Source organism: Sphaeramia orbicularis, chromosome 1 (genome assembly GCF_902148855.1).
Source record: "Sphaeramia orbicularis chromosome 1, fSphaOr1.1, whole genome shotgun sequence".
Lineage (NCBI taxonomy): Eukaryota > Metazoa > Chordata > Actinopteri > Kurtiformes > Apogonidae > Sphaeramia > Sphaeramia orbicularis.
This window is the reverse complement of record NC_043957.1, coordinates 37,959,759-37,982,940: the sequence shown is the minus strand read 5'-3', so window position 1 is coordinate 37,982,940 and position 23,182 is coordinate 37,959,759. Positions and strand designations below refer to the sequence as shown.

The following is a 23,182-nucleotide window of genomic DNA, read 5'->3' as shown; positions in this document are numbered from 1 at the left end:
CTCACCAAAGGGTCCAATCTGACCCATGGGATGAATTCGCAAAGTACAAAAATTCCACAAAAGACACTGACAGATAAGTCAAAGTCGCTTTTCCATTGGACATCTGTGCAAAAATTTACCGATATTTACTAAATGTCGAAAAAACAGAAGTATATAATGTGTCGCTTTGTCCATTAAAACACAAATGCGATGATTTGTTTATTATCGCGAGATGATACGAGAAGTCATTCCATAAACATGGCAACAAATGTAAATATGATGTTGATCAAGGTTATAATAGTTTTGAATTTTTCATTATAGTTTAGTTTTATTTAGTTTTGACTTTTTTTCTCTAATTCAGTTAGTTGTAATTAGTTTTTACAGCAGTTTTACTAGTTTTTATTAGTTTTAGTTTTTTTCTAAATGCTTAGTTTTAGTATTACTTTTTTCCGTATCTTTTCCTCGCTGTCGTATTCACATAAATCTCATACAGGACTCTGCTGCTTTCTCCCTACTTTAGTCTCCATGTTGTCAGGTAGAGTAGGGATGAGAAGACGACTGTAAATGACAAATGACGAGAAGTGACGGACCGTGGAGTGTCGTATGGTGTCACCAACTAAAATTGCTTGAGCAAAATAAATCGATTTCATATCAATCTGACACTGAAAAAAACATAAACAAAGGGAATTTTATCCATAATTTTCATATGTTTTAGTTACTTTTGTAAGCACACAATACAGTTTCAGTTAGTTATCGTTTTTTCTTTTTATTATAGTTTTTATTTATTTCAGTTAACGAAAATGTTTTTTCAATTCTAGTTTTCGTCATTTTGTTAGTTTTCGTTAACGATAATAACCTTGGTGTTCATTTACAGATATATTCATTATTATTATACATTACCCCTCTATCTCTTACTAAATTTAAAAATGATTGCGTTTCCTGGTGAGTCCACACAAACCGTGACATGTTTCTTCTTCTTCTTCGCATGTAACGTACGTCAACATCCGCTTTTTTAATTCACCTGACTGTAGTTGTGAAAAAAGGTCTTTCCATTGCAGTTTGCATGATATACCATTTGCGCTACGCCCGAAAAGCCACCTCTTGCCAGTGCAAAAACTTTTTAATCGAAAAATGAGACTTTTGGCGAAACTGTTGTTTTTCCATTTGGTAAATTTTTATGCGCTAGTTATATTTGTGCAATTTGAGGGTCAATGGAAAAGCGACTAATGTCACTGAGTAAGAATAAGTTAAGTTGTTCTGATCATCGAGTTAAATACTATATTTTTCACTCCCAGATGACCGTTCCTAAATGTTTTGTGCCTTTGCCAATCCACTGTGATTTGTAAATTGTAACGCACATGTGTAAATGATAAACTGAGGCATAATATTGTTAAAATTGTTGTTATTTTTCTGAACAAATTTTAGGTTGTTCATAGGTGTTCAGGTCATTCACATTTTTTGTTTTGTAAATGTAACTGTTTAAATAATGTCACTTTACTTCCTTTTTTTTTTTTTTTGCACCAAAACAAAGAGACAAATTTGGAGCTACCATATTTAATATGTTATTATGCTAGTATTTTACTGGTCCTTTCCACTTCAGATCAAATTAGGCTGCATGTGGCCCCTGAACTCCAACAAGTTTGACACCCCTGATTTAGACCCATATTTTTAGCCGAGTAAACGACTGACGTGTACACATGCAGTCTTTTTTTTTTTTTTTTTTAAATTCAGAGCACTTCCTATTCCTTGTTCACCCATAGTCTATTAAAGCATTAGTGTGCCACACAGTTAGAGGGAAGTGGCGTGTTTGTTTCTTGACAAACAGAAAGACTGTATTCTGTTTTGAGTTAACGCCACCTAGTGCCATAAGGACTTAAAAGAAAAAGCAATGTTACCATCACCTGTTCAACATTTACTACACTGTGGTGCCTCCTATTTGAGTTTCCACCTTAATCTTTGTTACGCCCCAATGCCACAGACAGCAGCAATATTTACATAGAATCATTGTGAATCTGACTCTTTTGCATACAAAATATACTCAAAAAAATCCCAAAACAACATATAAAAAATTGCTTTCTGCACCACCTTCTTCCTTTTCTTGCATACAGGAAATGTTAGCTATTTTTTTGACTCATGCAGAAAAACAAGGAAAAAAGGAACTTGCTACATTGTTTAAAACTTTTTCCAGACAAACACACAATCACACACACACACCTATACAGTAACTCCCTCTAAAACCATTCAGCATTTTCCTTCTAACGCTGACGTAATATAAGAACAGTCAGTTAAAAGGAAGTCTGCTGCTGCCAAAGTTTACAGTGACCATTTGGGACAGTGCTTCCCCCAACAGGGACGGTTGGTCAAAGGTTCACTGGAGTTAACAATCACAACCAAATGGATTTATATGTTGTTTGATTTTGCTTTGGATCAGGCACTGGGCTTCAATATAACTGCCCTCTGAGAAAAATCACATTAATACACATCATTTGTCGTGATTAACAGTTGTCTGCAATAAGAGCACAGTGATACAGAGACTGGCAAACGAGGAAGTGGTTACGTCAGAAGATTCTTGTGAATCCCTTTTCTTCTGAGATTTTCATTCACTTGAGAGACAAAGATGAAAAGAGGGTGAGGTTTTAGATATGTGATATGTTCTATAGACTATGAACATGAATGTAGACTTGGACTAATGGTTTTGATGGACGTGATAATGCACTTACCTCAGGCGTTCCTTTTCTTCACATTTAGCAACCATCTCCTGATCAGCACCTGCAAAAAACAAACATCAAATCCAGGTGAATAAATCAGTAGATGGAGGTCAGGATGGATACTTTTAGAGGAAGGACCAACATTATGGACAAATGCACATGTAAAGAAAACACTTTGACAACCCAAACCAACACTTAAGATAATATAATATGTAAATACTATTTAATTTTTAATCCTAATAATTTATTTACATACCAAATTTCTTATTTTTCTCTTATATTTCTTTTTTCACTCATTTGTGGTTTTTCTACCTGTCTTTTCTCTGTATGTTTCTGCAGTTAACTGTGAAATTTCCTCATGGTGGGATAAATAAAGTCATATCTTATCTTATGTTTATAATGTAACTTGTTGCTGCTCACCTTCATAACAGACAAAGGCTGAATCCCAATTCACCCCTTGGCCCTCCCCCTTACCCCTACTCCTCCATTTGGCATGTACGCGTGAAGGGGTAGTGTTGTCCCGATTCTCAATTAGACGGAGGTGAAGGGCTAAGGCGGAGGGCTGAATAGCCCTCGAAACTGAGATTTTAGAAATTTCCCATAATTCTATTCGAATAATTGGCTAGATGGAGGTAAACAGAGTCAAAAAGTGCAGCAGTGTGATCAAAGAAACACACAAATGTACGTATTTTCTTCATAAACAACTTAATCATTTAATTGACCGTTTAATGCCATTTCAGTGTGTAATAGATTGCATTTCTGTGGTTTATAGTTGATAGCCGTAAAAAGATGACCAAAGCCCATGGAACAGAAACGGTTACAGCTACTGACGATATGATGAATACTTTTGGAAACAAAGTTGTTGCATCTGTTTATAGCGGCATTGATGACTGCTGATGACGTAACAGGTTGTGAAGGGTTGTCCCATTTCATACGAGAATGTTTCAACCCCTAACCCTTGGAGCTCCATTTCAAGGGGTAGGGGTAAGGGGGGGGGGGGGGGGCTAAGGGGTGAATTGGGATTTGGCCTAAAACTTCTGCATCTAATGCATCCCATTTTATCATTTAGTTAAGTTTGCAGCTTTAAGTCCACCAGAAACAATGGATTAAAAAAAAAAAAACCTGGAGGAAACTATCTTTAGAAAAATACCTGTGTTAGTGTGGATGGGACGTTAGAGTTATACAGACATACCTTGCTCAGCATCGTATTCACATCGACAAACTTGAGGTTCATCTGGAACAAATCAGAGATTTTAATGTGAGTCAAAATGTGTCATGTAACAAATATGCCATGTAAGTTAAAGCAGATCCTTATTTTAACCAGAAACATTAGTAATCTTGCATGATTACAAAATCTGGAATGTGACACCCAAGCCAAGACTGTTAATACCCTGAAAAAAACATGTGTCCAGTGTAGAGTGGGACAAATCATTATGTATCCCAGGACATGTATGTCAGATCACATGAAACCCACTAGAAATCCAGTTAGACATGTTGAAAGCTACAGTGCTTAGCAGGATGTTTTTAGTTATTTTGTTCGGTGACCAAATGTGCACCTGAATTTATGACTAAAGTTCAAAACATTGCAGGAGCACATTGAACAGAAACCAAAAGAAAGCTGTCTTTGGTGAGTCACAGTGGTTTTACACTGTGTTATAATATGCAAGCCAGACATTTTTGATAAATTTAACTCAATTTATTTCGTGATGGTACAATTTATACCTAATTTTGATACATTTTTGCGATAAATATGTTAGTTTAAACTCACCAAAAACACTGCTCATTATAAGAGAACAGGTCTGTAGTAGATATTCTAAAGAAGCCGACAGATAGAACCTTCATTTCAACCCTTAAAGACATTCAAGCCAAGTATAAAAACAAGATGTCCAAAGATGGACGTACGCATAAGTGGTGTTGCAGAGGGCCTCCGAGCCTCTGTCAAAAAAATTATACAAACATGTGAGTGAACATTCACAGCCAACATACAACTGCCAGGATCACTGACTGTTATTACAAAGCACCATTTAGTTATGGGAACTGTTTTTAACTTACTATTGTAGAGCAGTAACTGTGTGGCCCGATTAACCAACAGCTTGTGTACTTCCCCAAATAACATGGCAGTTTGCCAGGTACATGTGGCATTCAACAGCCCTACAGGTTTATCCACTTCTGTGTTTTGGGTATGATACTTGAACCCATGACACAGTTCATAGGTCCGTATTAGCACAGTGAATAAAATACAGAATGTGTTCTCAGAGAGTGAAGGGGCATATAATCTACGAGGGAAACTGTGTGTTTGAATCACTGGGGTTAAATTATGGAAGTCTAACAAAGTAAAAATATATTTCAGTTTAAAGGAACATAGAATAGAATAGAATAGAATAGAATAGAATAGAATAGGTTATATTGTCACTGCAAAACACTATTGTATAGTGCAACGAAAATTGTTGGTAAAAATGTTGGTAATTTTTGAAATATACAATAAATTTTTTAAAGAAATATAAGAAAAGAAATAAAAGGATGATGAACAGCAGTTTAACCCAGGATCATAATGGAAATGGCAAATACAGCTGTATTGTTTTGTGTTGCTCTGTTCTCTATGGTATGTTATAACTTAAGCTCTTTTTCAGTAAGTTGACCTGTTCTTTTTATGGACTGTATTATATATTAGTTATGTAAAACTGGGGCAGGACAATATAAGCTAGGCTTCTTCCTACCTACATTTTTGGACATAATAATAATAATAATAATAATAATAATAATAATAATAATAATAATAATAATAACATATTTTATTTGTATAGTGCTTTTCATGGAACTCAAAGACAGTTTACATACAGCAGATAAAAACAGAAACCAAACGCATTAAATACAGGTAAAAAGCAGGTGCAAAAGGCAGGTATATGAATAGAAAACAATTAAACATTAAAATTAAACATTCATTTTAAAGCTGGGGGAGTAATGGATTTTATGTAACGGAAAGTTATGGTACGTTTGAGTTTGGGGGTGGTGGTGGGAATGCTTATGTCCATTTTGATAAACAGGTGATCAGAGATGTGAAGGTTATGGCATGATGGTGGTGATATATGGAGAACATGAAGTGCTGTTGAGGCGCCACAAAGAGGAAGTTGGACATTATATGACTTACTTTTTTTTTTCTTTTTTTTTTAGGTTGGCTTGTTGCCATCGATATTCTGGAGTTTTCTGTTTAAATTTGTGGTTCCTTTTTGCTTTTTGTTCACGTCATATTTTGTTCCTACTTATGTTCAAAATAAAGTTTATCATATCATGTCATAAGTACTGCAACAGCATTGAATTTAAAGCAGAAGGTAAATACCAAAATTATCCCGTATGCCTAGAATAATATACTGTAAATGCTAATATTGGGGATGTCCAGGTCCAATCTGAAATGGTGAGAATCGTAAGTGTTGGTGTCTTTGTAGAAGACCGTTTTAATGACAAAATTTCATGCGTCATGTACTCACGTCGAGATCTTCTTCTAAGAAACAGCACCAAGAGCAGTCCGACAATCAGCGATCCGATGACCACCAATGGAGCGACAACTGCGGCATGTGACTGTTTTGGCTCGGAACCTAAATAAATCAGGTGTGAGATTAATGTTTAATGCTTCAAATCTTGACCAACAACATAAATGTAAATAGATATTAAAGTGAAGTTTCCATGCACAGATGGGAAGTTTCTCCTCTGATACACTACATTTTAATTTTCAGACAGGTCTAATTTAACCACGGTTTCCACCTGTTCTAAGTGGTTTTAAACAGACTGTAAATAAAGAACAGAATGGTGGCAACACAATGGAGCTGATGGCAGAGGTGTTGCAAAAATGTGAGGGCTAACTGAGCTACATCTGATCAAGTGATAAGTGAGAACCAATCACAGATCAGGAGCTGTGAGGTTACTAAAGGATTGAGTATTTCCTTTATTTCCATGAATTAACCAATGAATAAAGTACAGTGACATGATTAGACAAGCACAAACTAATCTGATCAGGATGGCCTCAAGTTTGTTTTTTTTTAAAGAACATTATATATAAAGTTTGACTAGATAAAAATTGAGGCATGTTGCAGCCTGTTGATATGTCTACAGCTACAGTAAAACAAACATACAACAGATGCTTGCCTTGGTTGGATTAAAGATTACCAGAGTGATGTGAATGCCAAGATCGCCATCAAAGCAGAATGTGAGCCAACATATCCGCCTACTCTCGGCTTTTTTCCATGACGAACAAGCCTCTTTTTACTTCCTCTACAGGTTCCCACCATACAAAACAAAAAAAGCACTAACTTGTGGTACAAGTTACTCTGACTTGGAAAACAATGGTGTTTATGCAACTATGGGCTGAAGTGCAGGTAATTTATGACCTCATAATGAGAATGAGAAAAAAATCGGATAAAATAAAAGTACCTTGACTCTGTACATCCGTGTCCAGGATTTCAAATGTAGCTTCATTTTCTTTCTCTCCACTTGCATTGAAGACTACACAGGTGTATTTTGAGATGGTTGAGCCCTTCAGCAAAATCAGTTTGCTGGATAGGTTATATGTGCCACTTTGACTTTTCTTTACATCCGTTTCAATGACTTGCTGCCATGGCATTTTGTCCACAAACCAGCGAAGTTGACCTTGAGGGTAGCCACCATCTGAGCGACATTCAATGCCATTTTCACCTGCGGAACCTGTTCTCTGGATAGTCGGTGTGTTGTATTTGGCTGCGAAGACAAAATGCAGGGTAAACATCATCATTACGTTGAACCTTGAGGTCACATGACCCCTGGTTTACAGAGGAGTCCTGTTCCTGAGTGAGTTAATTGGATTTGTATTGAGAATGTATGTGAATCTCTTGGGTTGACTTCAATCCATTTTGATATTTTGACATTTTATCACTGAGTCTTGAAGTTTTATTAAGATTTTGTTTGATTCAACAATTGGACCTTTTATCTGCTTTCTTTCACAAGGAATTACCAGGGAACAGGCCACATTGTCAATCAGTTGTCCAATTACTTCAAAGTTTCAGAAAACAGAGAATGTTTAAGCTGACAGTCCACACTTCAATCGCTTCTTAATTGAACTAAGGTCAATCAAATGTTACCAATAAAGTATCACAATAATGCAGTGGTTCCCAACCTTTTTTGGCTCGTGACCCTATTTTAATATCACAAATTTCTGGTGACCCCCGATATTCAAAACGGAGACATTTTTTTTTATAAACTTAATTTGTTTCCAATCATGTAATAGTTTGCTATATTATGTCGCAAATAAACGTTAATTTTAGATGACATTTAGGCCATACAGCTGCCTACAGCTGCATTTGAATAGTTTTTAATCAGAAGTTCATATCTGCACTGTTTCTTTAAAGCTTAAAGTTTTTATCCGTTTTATTGGTTTTATTGTTTTTTTTTTTTCTTTTTGCCCATACTGTTTATTGCTTCCCCTGCCTCCTGCTGTAATGCTTTTATGTTTTACGTAAAGCACTTTGAATGGTCTTGAACATGAAATGTGTAATATAGATAAGCCTGCCTTGCCTTGCCTATATAATGTATATTATTATGGATGGAGGCAGAAAAGCCAGGTGTAGATTACTGCACAAAGTGAGAATTTATTTTCCTTGGTCAGGATATGTACAGTCAGTCCAGCTTGAATTTACAAGGCTGACAATTAATACTGAACAAACAATAACTCAAACTATGAATTATGAAAGAGCTGCAGCATCTGAAACTGACCACAATGAACATTTGACAGATAAACAGTACCACAGTGCTTCAGTTTCAGCTTCACAGTTTGTCATGTCTTTAATGCATTGGGTTTGTCTCTCTAAACTCACCATATATTTTTATTAGTAATTTTTAAAAAATTTTATCAATTACTAGAAATTTCAGGCGACCATTTGAATTCCAAGCGACCCTGAGTGGGGTCCCGACCCCAAGGTTGAAAAACACTGCAAATAAAGGCATATGATAAGAAGTAGACCAACACCACTAGTAGACAAAATGAGTGTCGTCACTGTGAAAGTGAAAGCAGCTCTAAACATCAGTTAGAGGCCGTTGAAAGTATGAAGGGAAATACCACTTTTATCATCCAGGAAATCCCCTTAAACCTTCGGCCACTCTTTCAAGCTAGCAGTGTTTTTTACACAATACAATAGACGTCAAAAATGAAAGAAAAAGAAAGACTTGTGGCTTGGTTTTGAAATTAGACACACTGCTATCATTACTCTACTTATGAACATACTGCCCAGCCAACAAAGATCACACACAATATTTCTTTGGATTATGTTCAGCTTTGATTACGGTAAACCTTTGCCACGGCATCATTTTGATAAGCTTAAGTAATATCACAATAAACTTTACAGCATTTCCATTCTGAGTTGCATTAAAATTTCTCTGAGATCTTGTTGTGATGATGGGAGTCGAACCACTGTGTAAAGTCTTCTCTAGCACATCTAAAAAGATCAATGGGGTTCAGGTCTGAACTTGGTGGTGGCCAATCCACGTGTTCAAATTATGTCTCATAATCCTGGAACCACTCTTTAACAATCTGACCCTGATAAATACTGGCTTTGTCATTTTGGAAAATACCTGTGTCATCAGAAAAAACCTCATCAACCTGGTCCTTCAGTATATTCAGGTTCAGCCGATCTCATTTTATGGACATATAATGTTGCTGAACCTAGATTTGACCACCTGATCATAACACTGCCCCCACAAGCCTGTACTGTATGCACTTTTCTATTAATAGATTTTTTAAATTTGTGTATTGTTTATTATTATTATTTTTGTTTTTCTTCCATATGCTTTGTATTATGTCTGTGTCTGAAATAAACTAAACTAAACTAGGCATAATGGGTAACCACTTCATCCACCTCTCTTCTCACCCTGATGCATCCACTCCATAACTCTGGAATAGGGTCAGTCTGTACTCATCAGACCACATGTCCAGTTTCCATTGAAACACAGTCTAATCTTTATGCCCTTCCTCAAACTGATGGTTGTTTAACCCTTACAGACCTACAACTATTTTTGTCTTTCAAATTAATTTTCCTCAACATTTATTATTTCCTAAATGTTTTCTCATTATTTATTATAATTTTATCCTCTGCATTTAGTTTTGTTCAGTGAAAATCGGGTATTTTTGTGAATATATTTACTGACCATGCAGATGTTCATAAAAGCTCAGAGTAAATTCAAACACTATCGTATCAGAACAGAGAAAAATGAAACCAACGTGATGTTTTCAGCAAAACACATGACTAACTGAACATAACAGCATGACTGTATTTTGATGTTCACTATGGAGTCTCTGAACGTCCAAATGGGTCATATCTGATGCTGTGGAAAAGAAAAATTATTTAAATGCATTATTAGAATTATTACTTTACAAGTTAGTTCATGTTTTAGATCAGTAGATGGTAGATTTTCGTTGCAAGTAGCTGTTCAGATCTTTGAGGGTAAAGCTACTCACTGCACTGTTGTCAGCTGAGATGGGTTAATCGTTGCACTAATCGTCTTATGTGCTTAATTCAAAATTCAAGAGACTTTTTTCTTTTTTTTGGCTGGGTAGGGTACTTTGTGGACTCATAGCTTTAATCTGTACCAAATACTGTACAGATTCCAACTGTTTCAGGGGTCAACCATGGGTGGAGGTCCTCACCTGTGACTTTGAGGTTGGTTGAACCAGTGGAAATACCGCTGTCGGTGATTACTGTGCATGTGTATCTTCCAGCGTGGGCCAATTCAGTGTCGGTGATTAGCAGAGATACATTTGTGTTGCTGCTATTCCAGGACTCGACAGCAAACTGGTATCCTGGCTCCTTTGCAGTATCCGGTGTAGTACCATCCATTGGATTATATGCTAGTACAGGTTTATCAACTTCCTCCTTCTTCCAGGTGACAATCATGATGTGTACATCCTCCACTGTGTAATGGACAAGACACTGCAGCATTGTGTGCTTGCCTAATTGGCCAACCTTTTTAGCCTCGCATTCCACACTCACAAAAGCTGAGGAAGGAAACAGACGCATTTTTAAAAAAATTAAAATAAGCATTTCAGAGCACTGCACAATTGAAACTTTCATAACAAATAATCTGTGATGGAACTTACTTTTAGCATTTCCAGCACTGAAATACAGTGAGAGCACAATGACACACAAGGCTACAGGGAAGGCCATGCTCATTAACCTGCAATGACAGAGTTGAAAAAGTATTTATTTAAAGCAGTGATACTTAGCTTTTTTTTTTTTTAAATGGAATTATGCATTTTAACACATTTCCCTGTGGTCTACATAAACTGTAAATGCTCTGCTTGGGTCTGAATTGTTCATTAATTCAACTCCACTGGTCCATCTTCAACTCTATTTCTGAGTAATGACACCAGAAAGGTCGTTTTGAACGCTGGCCCTTTAAATGCAAATGACCCACTTCACGCCCTGCTCCCTCCAGGTTGTTGGCTGTGCTGCTCTGTCCCGTTCAACGAAAAAACTGAACATTTTAGGTAATCGGCTCAAAGTTTGGACATATTTTCAGTATGGACTACAACCACTTCTGCTGATAAACAATTATGTCGTACTCAGACAAATGTTTGTCAGAAGTCTTGACCTTATACAGGGTGGGGAAGCAAAATTTACAATGAACATTTTAGTTGTTTTTTTCTCAGCAGGCACTATGTCAATTGTTTTGAAACCAAACATATATTGATGTCATAATCATACCTAACACTATTATCCATACCTTTTCAGAAACTTTTGCCCATATGAGTAATCAGGAAAGCAAACGTCAAAGAGTGTGTGATTTGCTGAATGCACTCGTCACACCAAAGGAGATTTCAAAAATAGTTGGAGTGTCCATAAAGACTGTTTATAATGTAAAGAAGAGAATGACTATGAGCAAAAATATTACGAGAAAGTCTGGAAGTGGAGGAAGCAACAAAAAACGTACCAAAGCTTTTATTGAAGCTCTGAAATCCAAAATCCTAAAGGATCCAACCAAATCCATGAGAAAAATGGCAATTGAACTTGAGGTGGACAGCAAGACTGTTAGAAATGCAGTAAAATATGATTTGAAGATTTAAATTCTCATGACTTTCAATAAACTAATTGGTCATACACTGTCTTTCAATCCCTGCCTCAAAATATTGTAAATTTTGCTTCCCCACCCTGTATGTGCAAATGTCATGATGTAACTAGTTATAGACGTAACAAATTTAGAAGGAATTAAAACAGGTTGTAGAAAATCCACTCGATTTTTGCCAAAATGAATATAAAGATAGCTTTGCAGCACCTGGAGGGTTCAAATTCAAACTGTATGAACTATTAGGGTCCAAATACACAAATAAATGAACCAAAGACGAATAAAAGTGGGTTTAGCAAAATATGACCCCTTTCAGTGGGGATACTTATGGATGCCAAGGGTGCTAATGAAGACTACTGTGATACACAGCCCTGTTTTCTGTATCAACCGCTATCTACTCCAAAAGAAAAACAAACTCTTATCTCTGGGATACATATAAAGTCTGACTCTGATAGTTATAAAAATGATATAAAATATGGTGCTTCCTTTCCTTTATAATCTAACACCTTTATTGCTTCAGTGGTGCATACGTCATGTTCTGACTGTAACTTTGTCTTATAATATCTCCAGCTATCTCACTCACATCTTTGCACTCCACGTACTATGGAGCTACTTTATACAGCATAACACACCTGAAATATCATTAATAGTTTGCAATAGCGCAGAGGTCTGTGTGCTTGTTTCACAACAGGCACATACTGTTTGCATATTACTAAGCATTTCCCGGGAAAGGCGTCCATCCATTCACGTTATTCGGATGAGTGTACTAGGTGTTCCTGAAACTACAAGTCTCCAGCTGGTATCAATGTCAGATGCTGGTAAGAATTACAATAAAGAGTTTTATGTTGTTTTGTACTCTGGTTTTTCTTGTGTGCCATTAAAATTGAAAACAGTTTGGTGAATACACATCTAAAACAGTAAAACAAATAAGCAAAGCAACAAAGCACGACAATATTTTTCTGACAAAGAACCCCAGCGGTCTTGTTTCCTTAAACCCCACCCTCAGATTGTCCAAACTGGCTTACTGCATGTCTCAAGTTGCAATAGAAAAAAGAGCAAATTAGATCTAATTTCTTTTCTTTTTTTTTTTGCAACTTGAGCTTTTCATACCTCGCAGGTATGAACCATATACTGTAGCATGTAAAGGTGACATGAATGTATGAACCCTTTCATTTAAGACTGTCTTGCAGAACCTGGCTCTGTATGGGTATCACAGCAGGTTTTTTTTGTTTTTTTTTTTGCTGTGCCTCAAAATCTGAACCATTTGTATTTTTTCTCCTTTCTACTACATAACTTTGATAATCCTCTGCAAAATTCTAACATGAAGATACCAATCTAAGCCGACGGTCAAAAATCTGCCAAAAATCTGTTTGCATGTGTGTTCAGTTACACTTCCTTTTTAGACACAAACAAACAAGAAAATAAGTAAATCTAACTTTTTTTTTTTTTTTTTTTTTAGCTCCAGATAATTTTCATAATTTTTTCCCTGGAGAAGCTGGAAAAATACACACAGGATATTTTTCACACAGGATACTTTTCACAACCTTTCTCTTCAAAAGATCCCAAAGAGCTGGATTATGAGAAAGTTACTTACTTTGCATTAAAAAAAGTTTTTTTGCGCTAATTTCTTTTTTCCCTTTTCCATTTTCATTCTCCTTATTGATTCAACACACATAACTAAGCAGAAGAGTCGACATCAGTACCAGCTGCCTTTGTATTATGTTGACATGCACAAATAAAATGTAAAAAAAAAAAAAAACATATGTCTTTCCACAGAAAGAAATTAATTCATACAGAACAGGAAAATCATGGTATGCATATATGTGTGCACCATAAAATGTTTTTACAGTTTGTGGAATCCCACCTAAGGCCATAAACTTGTTTGACTGGGAGTTCTCTAACTCCTGTGAGTTTGCTTTTGCTTTAAAACCCATTCAGATTTCACTTTAGACCACACGCAAAGAGGTCACAATAAAGTACACAGGACTCGTAAGGAAAGAGAAAGTCCACAATCTTGCATCCTACTTGACACGGATATGAGCTTTAGGAGGTTAATAAATTACTTGAACAGATTAAGAGCTCATACTGTGAGTATCCTCTAAACCTTTACACCAGTGGTTTTCAACCTTGGGGTTGGGACCCCACATGAGGTCACCTGGAATTCAAATGGGGTCACATGAAATTTCTAGTAATTGATAAAAATTTTTTAAAAGATTAATAATAAAAAGTATATGGTGAGTTGAGAGAAACAATCACAATCCATAAAAGACATGACAAACTGTGAAGCTGAAACTGAAGCACTGTGGTACTGTTTATCTTTCAAATGTTCATTGTGGTCGGTTTCAGATGCTGCAGCTCTTTCATAATTCATAGTTTGAGTTATTGGTTTTTCAGTATTAATTGTCAGCCTTGTAAATCCAAGCTGGACTGACTGTACATATCCTGACCAAGGAAAATAAATTCTCACTTTGTGCAGTAATCTACATCTGGCTTTTCTGCCTCCGTCCATAATAATATACATTATATAGACTAAATGTCATCCAAAAATAACGTTTATTTGCAACTTAGTATAGCAAGCTATTACATGATCAAAAACAAATTAATTTTAGCAAAAAATTGGTCTCCATTTTGAATGTCTGGGGTCGCCTGAAATTTGGAGAGGAGTCTGTCTGCAGGATCTCCATTGTGGAGCCCCTCCCTCCGCAACCTCCGCTGTCAGGTCCACTCCATTGTCAGGCTCAGAAGCTCGGGAAACACGCAGAAAATACAAAATAAAATTCCAGAAATACACGTAAAACCTACATAAAAGAACCTCCGCTGTGGATTCCCTCCGCTGTTCAGCCCGGAAGTTCGGGAAACACGCAGAAAATACAAAATAAAATCCCGGAAATACATGTAAAACCTACAAAATACAATCCTGACACTTCTGCTGGAACCAATTTTGTCATTAACTTTGATTTAATTACGAAACAACTAATTATTCCTTTAGCTATAGCACATATATTTTCTATATTCTGTCTGCCTGGTGACGTAGGTATCGATTAAGAAATGTTACTAAACCGATCATATTTGCACACGCTTACACATATTTTCATTCAAATTTTCCTTTTACTGCAATTAGCCTTTTAATGAATATACTGACCACTACAACTGTTTAATGGACAATGATGTATACTTGTGCAGTAAACTAGACAGTCATATAATAGTTTATTTTGAAAAGGCCAGTAAAATATTTTCACTAAATAATCAATGTTGGCATTGTTAAAACTAGTCACATTAAAATAATGAGCTTCCTTATTATGTCATGAGTAATTTTATATGTATATAATTTTATCACATCATATATATTTATATATATACACACACACACACACAAATACGTGCATTATGCCACTACTTCTCCATAATTTAACTTTTAGATTTTACTATGCTGTTTGTGTATCCCTCTAACATTTTTTTGCACCCCATCTTGACTGTATTTTAATTTTGTACTTCCTCAGTCATTTCTTAATTGCTTCTATTTATTAGTACTACTAATGTCCGTGTGCTGCTGGAATACCTACATTTCCTTTATTGTTGGTTTAGAGTTAAAACTAAAAGCTTATCTTAACACATACTACCTTCGCTCTTTGTTTCATCGTATAGTCAATGTTATAATCAAAGAAAATCCACAACACAGAACACAAAGTCAAAACACAAATTAATGTCCTTTATTCACATGCACTATCAATATCCTTTTGACATTCACAATATGCCATGTATCCTCTGACATCTACTACTTCATCGCAAAATGTCCATGTCTCCAATATTCGTAAAATGTAACTTGAATGGTTCCCGCCTGTCCCATTCATCATCCTCTTTGCGCTCTCCATCCCAGAAGTGAAGTAGTGAAATAGTAGTTTATTCAGTTGTTAATTACTTTAAACAAACAAAAACAACATATCCATTGTTCCATATACAATGTGACTGAAAGGGTTTAGGCTGAAGTACAGACTTATTTTGCCTAACCCTATTTACAATTAACACAATATTTCCATATGAAAACAAACAAAAAAAATTTCAAAGTAATCATTGCTAAATATACAACAGAAGAGAATACATATTTAATTTAATTCAGGTAAATCATGTCCTTATCTCAACTACCAATATTGATCCTAGTCTTTTAAACAAGTATTTTCTTTGGTCAATCCTGAGCTCTATATTTTTAAATAATACTTAATTTGTACATCTTTTTTTTTCATACTTTATTTTTGACACATTTAACATTTTTTAAACAAACAGACAATAAAATGAAAATGCAAAGACAGAAGAAGCAACAGATGTCAACAAGCACAGACAGGGCGGTATCGGTAAAGAAGTGGGTCAATGAGTCACAATATTATCCCATCATTCATTCATTCACATGTTTATTTCAAACCTGCTACCACAGTTTAACACTTAACAGACGACAACTGGACAGACCGATAAACACGGGAATGGAAGAAGCATTAAAATTCCAACCCCTCACACCACACAACCCATCACAAAACATCTCACTACACCAATACAGAACATTACAGAACATAACAGAACATTATAGAACTTTACCAAACAACACCGAACATTACAGAAACACATCCTCACAGGACAGGAACACAGACAGGCCCAGACACATTTATCATGATAAGACCGTTGAGATAGCTTAGGTATTGTCCTGTTTCAGTGATGTTCTCATGTTTCATCAGATTACGTCCAGGTGTGCAAAATGGTTCCTCTGTGACATCACTTTCATAGGAATTTCATACACTTTGTTATTACATGTAACTGAGGACATACATCCACCAACAAGTCTACAAATATAAGCATATGTACAAATCGTTGTTGCACATGGACAAGTACTTAATGGTAGCCCAATAGATACACATACGTCTGCTGACATGATTACATCCACCATTTTCATAGACATTCGTGCACATTTCCCTGAAGTGCATATTTACACGTTGATAATAAAGCACACAGATGTTGAAATATATGCGTATTTTTCAGGAGAATAACAAGGTGTTGTCCTATTGGGGTGTCACATTTTCTAGGATAGTTGTCCATTTTAGCCAATAATTAATAAATTTGTCCAAATTAAGGTTCAAGGAGAAAGTTAGTTTGTCCATGTTGTATATTTCTTTAACAATTCAAATCCATTGCGTGCATTCACGTTCAATGGCTTTATCCTTGGTTAACTGTAATGTGCAATATCTAATCCTAGGTTTTTGTCCCCTCCATATGAAAACCCAAAAACATTCTATTCTATTCAGAAGGCCTGTAACAGTACACAAAATTTTCGGTTTGGTACGTTTTTGGTTTTGAAAGCCACGGTTCTTTTTTTTTTTTTTTCAGTTCAGTACGGGAAGAAAGAAAACCCCTCACAATGTCTTTAATACATTTATGAATTTTTGAAAATTTCCCCCCCAATTTTTGGACACAATAGAAGATAGAAAAACAGAAATATACTTCTGCTGCTATAAATCAAATAGAAAATAAAATAAATTATTAATAATTAATTGGTGATATAATTTCTCTTAACATTTTACACCATTCTGCTGGAAATCCATCTGCCCCTGGCATTTTATTTGTTTTTAATCTTGATCATCTAATTCTTGCCTAATCTAATTCTATATTTTGTTATCTCACGCATCAATATTCTGTTTTGTTCCGTTCCAATGGATGGTAAATCCAGAACATCCAAAAAATCTTTAATTTTTGAGGGGTCAGCACCATCTGGTTGTGTATATACAGGGTGTCCCATAAGTCTCCATACATAGGAAAAATAAACGTTTCTTGACATAAACCATTTTTATTTATACAATATGCTCTATATGACTGCCATTTTGTCGAGAACACATTTCAATGCGTGTCTGCTGAAGAACTATAAAGAAGAAATATAAAGAAATACATGTTAGAACCATATATGCATGGAATGTATTATGTCTCCTATGTATGGAGACTTGTGGGACACCTTGTAGATGTTAGTAATAGTTTTCAAAGGATTGTTGTATTTCTTTCAGTGTGACATATCTTACCTGATTGTGTATCTTTAATTTTGTGGATGGACCTAGGTGATGCTGAAGCCTAGATGGTTTCGATGGCTTGTAAAGGGGGTAAAGCAGACAACGAAAAAGCTTGCAACATGTCATGCAGCGCTTGATGGTAAAATTTCCAGAAGTACAAATGATTGAATGATGCATCTAAGACAGAGACAAAAATATGTTATCATCATTACATAGACTTCAGCACTAATAAAACAATTTTATAGTCAGCAAAGTCTTTTCTATTCTACACCGAATGGTCTGAATGATGTACAATATTTACGTTTTATTGAACTACTAATAACCAAAGGGAACATTCAGGGCAAATGCATATACTCTCTCTTAAACCTCTTGCATAAACTCCTTACATTAATTTTCAGCACACTGTTAACGCTACATCATAATGAAGATTTAGGAAGAGCAAACACAGACATAATAGCACTACGAGCTAATGTTAGCCACCATTGATGGAGCTAACTAAATGACTAATTACTAAAACATGGCAGGTAGCCTATTCTTGACTGTAACGTGGTAACATCGCGACACATACATTAACACATTTTAATTAAAAAGGCCTTTTCGCTGATTTGGCCAGAGCAGATAAGACACTTACCTTTGCAAAATGTAGTATGCATATGGAACTTAAGCGTAGGACATTAAAAGCGTTGGACTTCTTTGTTTTCTAGTCAAAGGAGGATGAAATTGCGTCGTGCGTTTGACGTAAACTGCATAATTTCCGTAATTGCCTGACAGCGGAGGTTGCAGGGGGAGAGGCTCCACAGTGGAGGTCCTGCAGGCAGACACTCTTGGAAATTTGTGATGTTAAAATGGGGTCACGAGCCAAAAAAGGTTGGAACCACTGCTTCAGACGAATGCTCCACTGCTGTTGCTATTGTCGCTGAATTGTTTTGCTCATATGATACAGTAAACAAAGTCATACTCCTTTGTAGGTCACAGAAGGCTAGTCTGGGCTTGCTGGGGTTGTTTTTTAGTCGAATGCTTCACTCCTGAAGCGACCTGTCTGGCAGCATAACAACATACCTGTCTATATCAGGGGTGTCAAACATGCAGCCCGGGGGCCAAAACCGGCCCGCCAAAGGGTCCAATCTGACCCATGGTATGAATTTATGAAATGCACAAATGATGCTGATGATATAAAGCCCTACTTTTTGTCTCAAGTGGGTTGGATTAGTAAAATATTACCATAATTACCCTACAAATAATAACTCCAAATTTTTTCCTCTAGTGTAAAGGCATAATATTAGATACATACTATGGATAAAATTGCACCATTTTTCTCCAGAATTTTCAGGATGTTATTGTTAATCACATTTTTTAAAGGATAAGTTGTAGATGCACACGTTTTCATCATGTAATTTTATTTTATTTTTTTACTGTTATTTTATTTGTTTGTTTTTTACTGTTATTATTTTATTAGTCTGGCCCGCGTGAGATTACATTGGACTGTATGTGGCCCCTGAACTAAAATGAGTTTGACAACCCTGGTCTATGTTCTTTTCTGCTTACTTTAAATCAGCCATTTCATATCACAGCATTATTGACAGTAAAAACTATCATGTGACGCTTGTAACCCAAATTATGTTTCTGTCATGTGACTGATGAAGCTGTTGTCTACATAATAACCGAATGTCTGGGACAGTCAGACACAGAAACCAGTAAGAGTCCACCTTCCCCAAATTACTTGCATTTGTGGGTGAAATTAGAATTTTCTTCACTACTTCTCTGACATTGATATACAGGGTGACCCAAAAAAACGGGAATTTTTGAAGTGCGTATTGGCAGACATGAGCAAGTAGCAGCTCTGCGAGACAGTGACGTTGAGCAAGTAAACACACCCCCATTTTAGTAAACATGGATCAGTGGAACGGGCAACAGTGTGCGTTAGCCATAAAAAGATTTGTCCATTTGTGATTTTTTCTTGGGGGGCTATCTCAAGAGTAAAGTGTACACGACTTGATGAAGAACTCTGGATGAGTTAAAACAGAGAATTCAGGATGAAATTCACAGTATCCCAGCTGAGATGTTGCAGCGGTCAATGAGGAATCTCAACAGCAGATTTCAAGAATGCATTCGTACAGGAGGACGCCATCTACAGCACAGGTGTCAAACATGCAGCCCGGGGGCCAAATCCGGCCCGCCAAAGGGTCCAGTCTGGCCCTTGGGATGAATTTGTGAAATGCAAAAATTACACTGAAGATATTAGCAATCCTTTTAGTTCTGGTTCCACATTCAGACCAATTCAATCTCAAGTGGGCAGGACCAGTAAAATACTATCATAATAATCTATAAATACTCACAACTCCAAATTTCTTTCTTTGTAAATGTAAATATTTTTATGTAGTTACACTAAAACAAAGCATAATTTCACAAAAAATGTGAATAACCTGAACAAATATGAACAACCTGAAATGTTTTATAAGTAAGTACAATTTTAACAATATTCTGCCTGATATTAAATATTTTGTGTATTTGTAGACCCGCTGTGATCTGTAAATTATAATGAACACGTGAAAATGATCAACTGAAGCATAATATTGTTAAAATTACACTTATTTTTTGGGTTTGTTCATGTTATTCACATTGTTTGAAAGGATAGTTTGTAGATGTAAACATTTTCATTGTTTAATATTACTTATTCTAATACATAGAAAAAATTTTGGAGTTGACATTATTTATATATTATTATGTTTTTATTTTACTGGTTTGGCCCACTTCAGATCAAATTTAGTTGAATGTGGCCCTTGAACTAACATGAGTTTGACACCCCTGATCTACAGGAAGTAATTTTTAAAAAATGAAAATTCCATCATTGTTTCTTAAATGGCATGTTTTAAGGTTTCAATTACTATGAATAAAATATTTTTCTTCCATCACTATTGGTTTTATTGGATTGTTAAAAAGTTCCCGTTTTTTTGTGTCACCCTGTACAAGTAACAAATCCAGTCATTTTAAGTTGAAGAACAATACTGTCCCTTGTGTTTTTCCAATAATCCACCAACTGCAGCTGTGTGGTGTGGTGAAATATCTGTCTGAATTTCTTGGAAACTGCTGCAGGACATCTGCATCTACTACATGACATGACTCATGTAAATCTCATGCACTGAACACCTACATCCATAAGGCCACTGAGACTACACAAATCAGCCTCAGATGGATAACCCAACCCTGACAGGCTGTCTCTGTTTCCTGTCTGCTGTGTGTGAATATCCTGAACTCCCTTTGACCACCACTCTTGAAGTTTAATATCCAAGAGTAATAAGCTGTGCTACACTTCTAAGTTTGAAACTGTTATTTCATCAAACCTAGATTTCTGAGGAGAGCAAAGACACCCATTGGTGGCAGCAGACAGAAAATTTAAAATGATTGAGAATGAGATGGTGATATAAATAGACAAACCCAAGAATTCCATAAAAACTAAACAAATGCTTCAAACTCCACAGGTCACTGGGATCGCACTTTATGATGATGTGTTTACAAGGTTGCTTTCGAATCATCTTAACTGTCAGACAGAGCAAAACAAAGATTTACAAGAAGTCCGCGCAGCAGGAAATAAACCTTATCAGTGCTTTTCTGCAGATATCACATCTGACGACACAGACTTTACACAGCAATTAACTGCAGACCAGTATTGCACTATTATTACATTAGCGTGTGTGTGGTCTGTATTAGGTTAGTCTGTCAAAGCTCTTCTGATATTATTAAAAGTACTCATTATTATTAGGCATATTATTCCTATTTTCCAACCAAAAATATTAACCTAACATAATCATATGTAAGCTTTTTCCCTCAGAAAATTAACCCTGAAATCCACACTGGTATGTAGTCTTGATACACATTACATGCAATAAGATAAGAATTTATAGTAAAATGCAGCAATGTGATAGCATTTTTAGATATTTTTCCCAAGTTTTGCTGTATATCACAAGCAATAATGTAATTAAAAAAAAAAAAAAAAGCAATAAGATAACAATTTATTGTAAAATGCAGCAATGTGATGGCATTTTTATATGTTTTTTCCTAAGTTTAGCTGCATATTACAAGCAATAATGTGATTTAAAAAAAAAAAAGCGATAAGATAATAATTTATAGTAAAATGCAGCAATGTGATGGCATTTTTATATGTTTTTTCCTAAGTATAGCTGCATATTACAAGCAATAATGTGATTAAAAACAAAAAAAACATACAATAAGATAAGAATTTATAGTAAAATGCAGCAATGTGATGGCATTTTTATGTTTTTTTTCCTAAGTTTAACTGCATATTAGATAGATAGATAGATAGATAGATAGATAGATAGATAGATACTTTATTGATCCTTTGCAGGAAATTGCAACAATTGTTATTTTTTCCTAAGTATAGCTGCATATTACAAGCAATAATTGGATTTAAAAAAAAAAAAAAAAAGAAAAAAAAAAAAAAAAACCAGCAACATGATGTGTTTTTCTAGTGTTTTTTCCTCAAGTTTAGTTAAATATTACATGCACTAAGATGATACAAACAAATTTAAGAAAAATGCAGCACTCTGACGGCTTTTATGTTGCAGATTATGTACAACAAAAATGAATTGGAAAAAAAAAAAAAAAAAAGGGGGGGGGGGGGGCTAGCACATGTACCATGTGAACTAAAATGGCTTATATAACTACCTCCCCCTTATAGCTTTATGAATCAATAAAAGTCACATAAACCAATCCAAATACAGGCGTCAATATAACTTAAAAAAGAGAGGGAAAAAAACAAAACAAAACTATACAACTTGCACAGATGGGGTCTTATTCTTAAAAGCTGATATACAATGCAAAGAAAACATAATTCTTTTTTAATATTCAATAATCCTTATTTGTCTGGAAACAAATAGTGCCAGGTTCCACTACATTATATCGTCACTCCGCGTGTATTTCCGTCACCAACACTTAAAACAGCCTGTATTTCATTGTATATTATTTAAAATATCACGGACAGAAATGACTTTGAGAGCAGAAGAAGAGGCTCGGTATAAAATTCAATGAGCTGTCAACGTTTTACATTAACTCGTCTGTTACACGTCGCCTTCTGAGGACGTCACCATATGTCACAACAGCTCAAACTAGTCTAACTGTATAAACATACACAGGTTCATATGTTGGACTGACCGTACACTTTCTGCCGTCGTGGAGCCGTGGTGTTTCTGGATCGTGTGTGTTCCTCCGACTGGCTTCAGCTCCTTTGTCACGGTGGTTCAAGTATTTACTTTCACTTTCAGAATGAGTCCACTCACATCACATGACCATCACTGAAGTTCATTTTACAAGAAGCGTCTGCACAGCACAGTTAAATATGTGGTGCAAAAGTAACAC

At 35.6% G+C, this 23,182-nt stretch overlaps 1 protein-coding gene across 3 annotated transcripts; it reads right to left on the bottom strand.

The window, feature by feature from the left end:
• Positions 1–1,615: 1,615 nt before the first annotated feature.
• Positions 1,616–23,096, bottom strand: LOC115421444 (butyrophilin subfamily 3 member A2). 3 transcript variants are annotated; one of them, XM_030137340.1, is made up of 9 exons: positions 22,979–23,096; positions 10,804–10,880; positions 10,354–10,701; positions 7,113–7,415; positions 6,173–6,280; positions 4,590–4,622; positions 3,880–3,921; positions 2,700–2,748; positions 1,616–2,582 (listed from the first exon to the last, which is right to left on the bottom strand). In XM_030137340.1, exons 2-9 carry the CDS (start codon positions 10,874–10,876, stop codon positions 2,576–2,578), a joined length of 963 nt encoding a protein of 320 aa, XP_029993200.1. In that variant the 5' UTR covers positions 10,877–10,880; positions 22,979–23,096; the 3' UTR covers positions 1,616–2,575. The 3 variants fall into 3 exon arrangements, with proteins under 3 accessions (XP_029993200.1, XP_029993209.1, XP_029993217.1); XM_030137349.1 differs by having other exon boundaries at positions 22,984–23,058; XM_030137357.1 differs by lacking the exon at positions 4,590–4,622 and having other exon boundaries at positions 22,979–23,089.
• Positions 23,097–23,182: the final 86 nt, after the last annotated feature.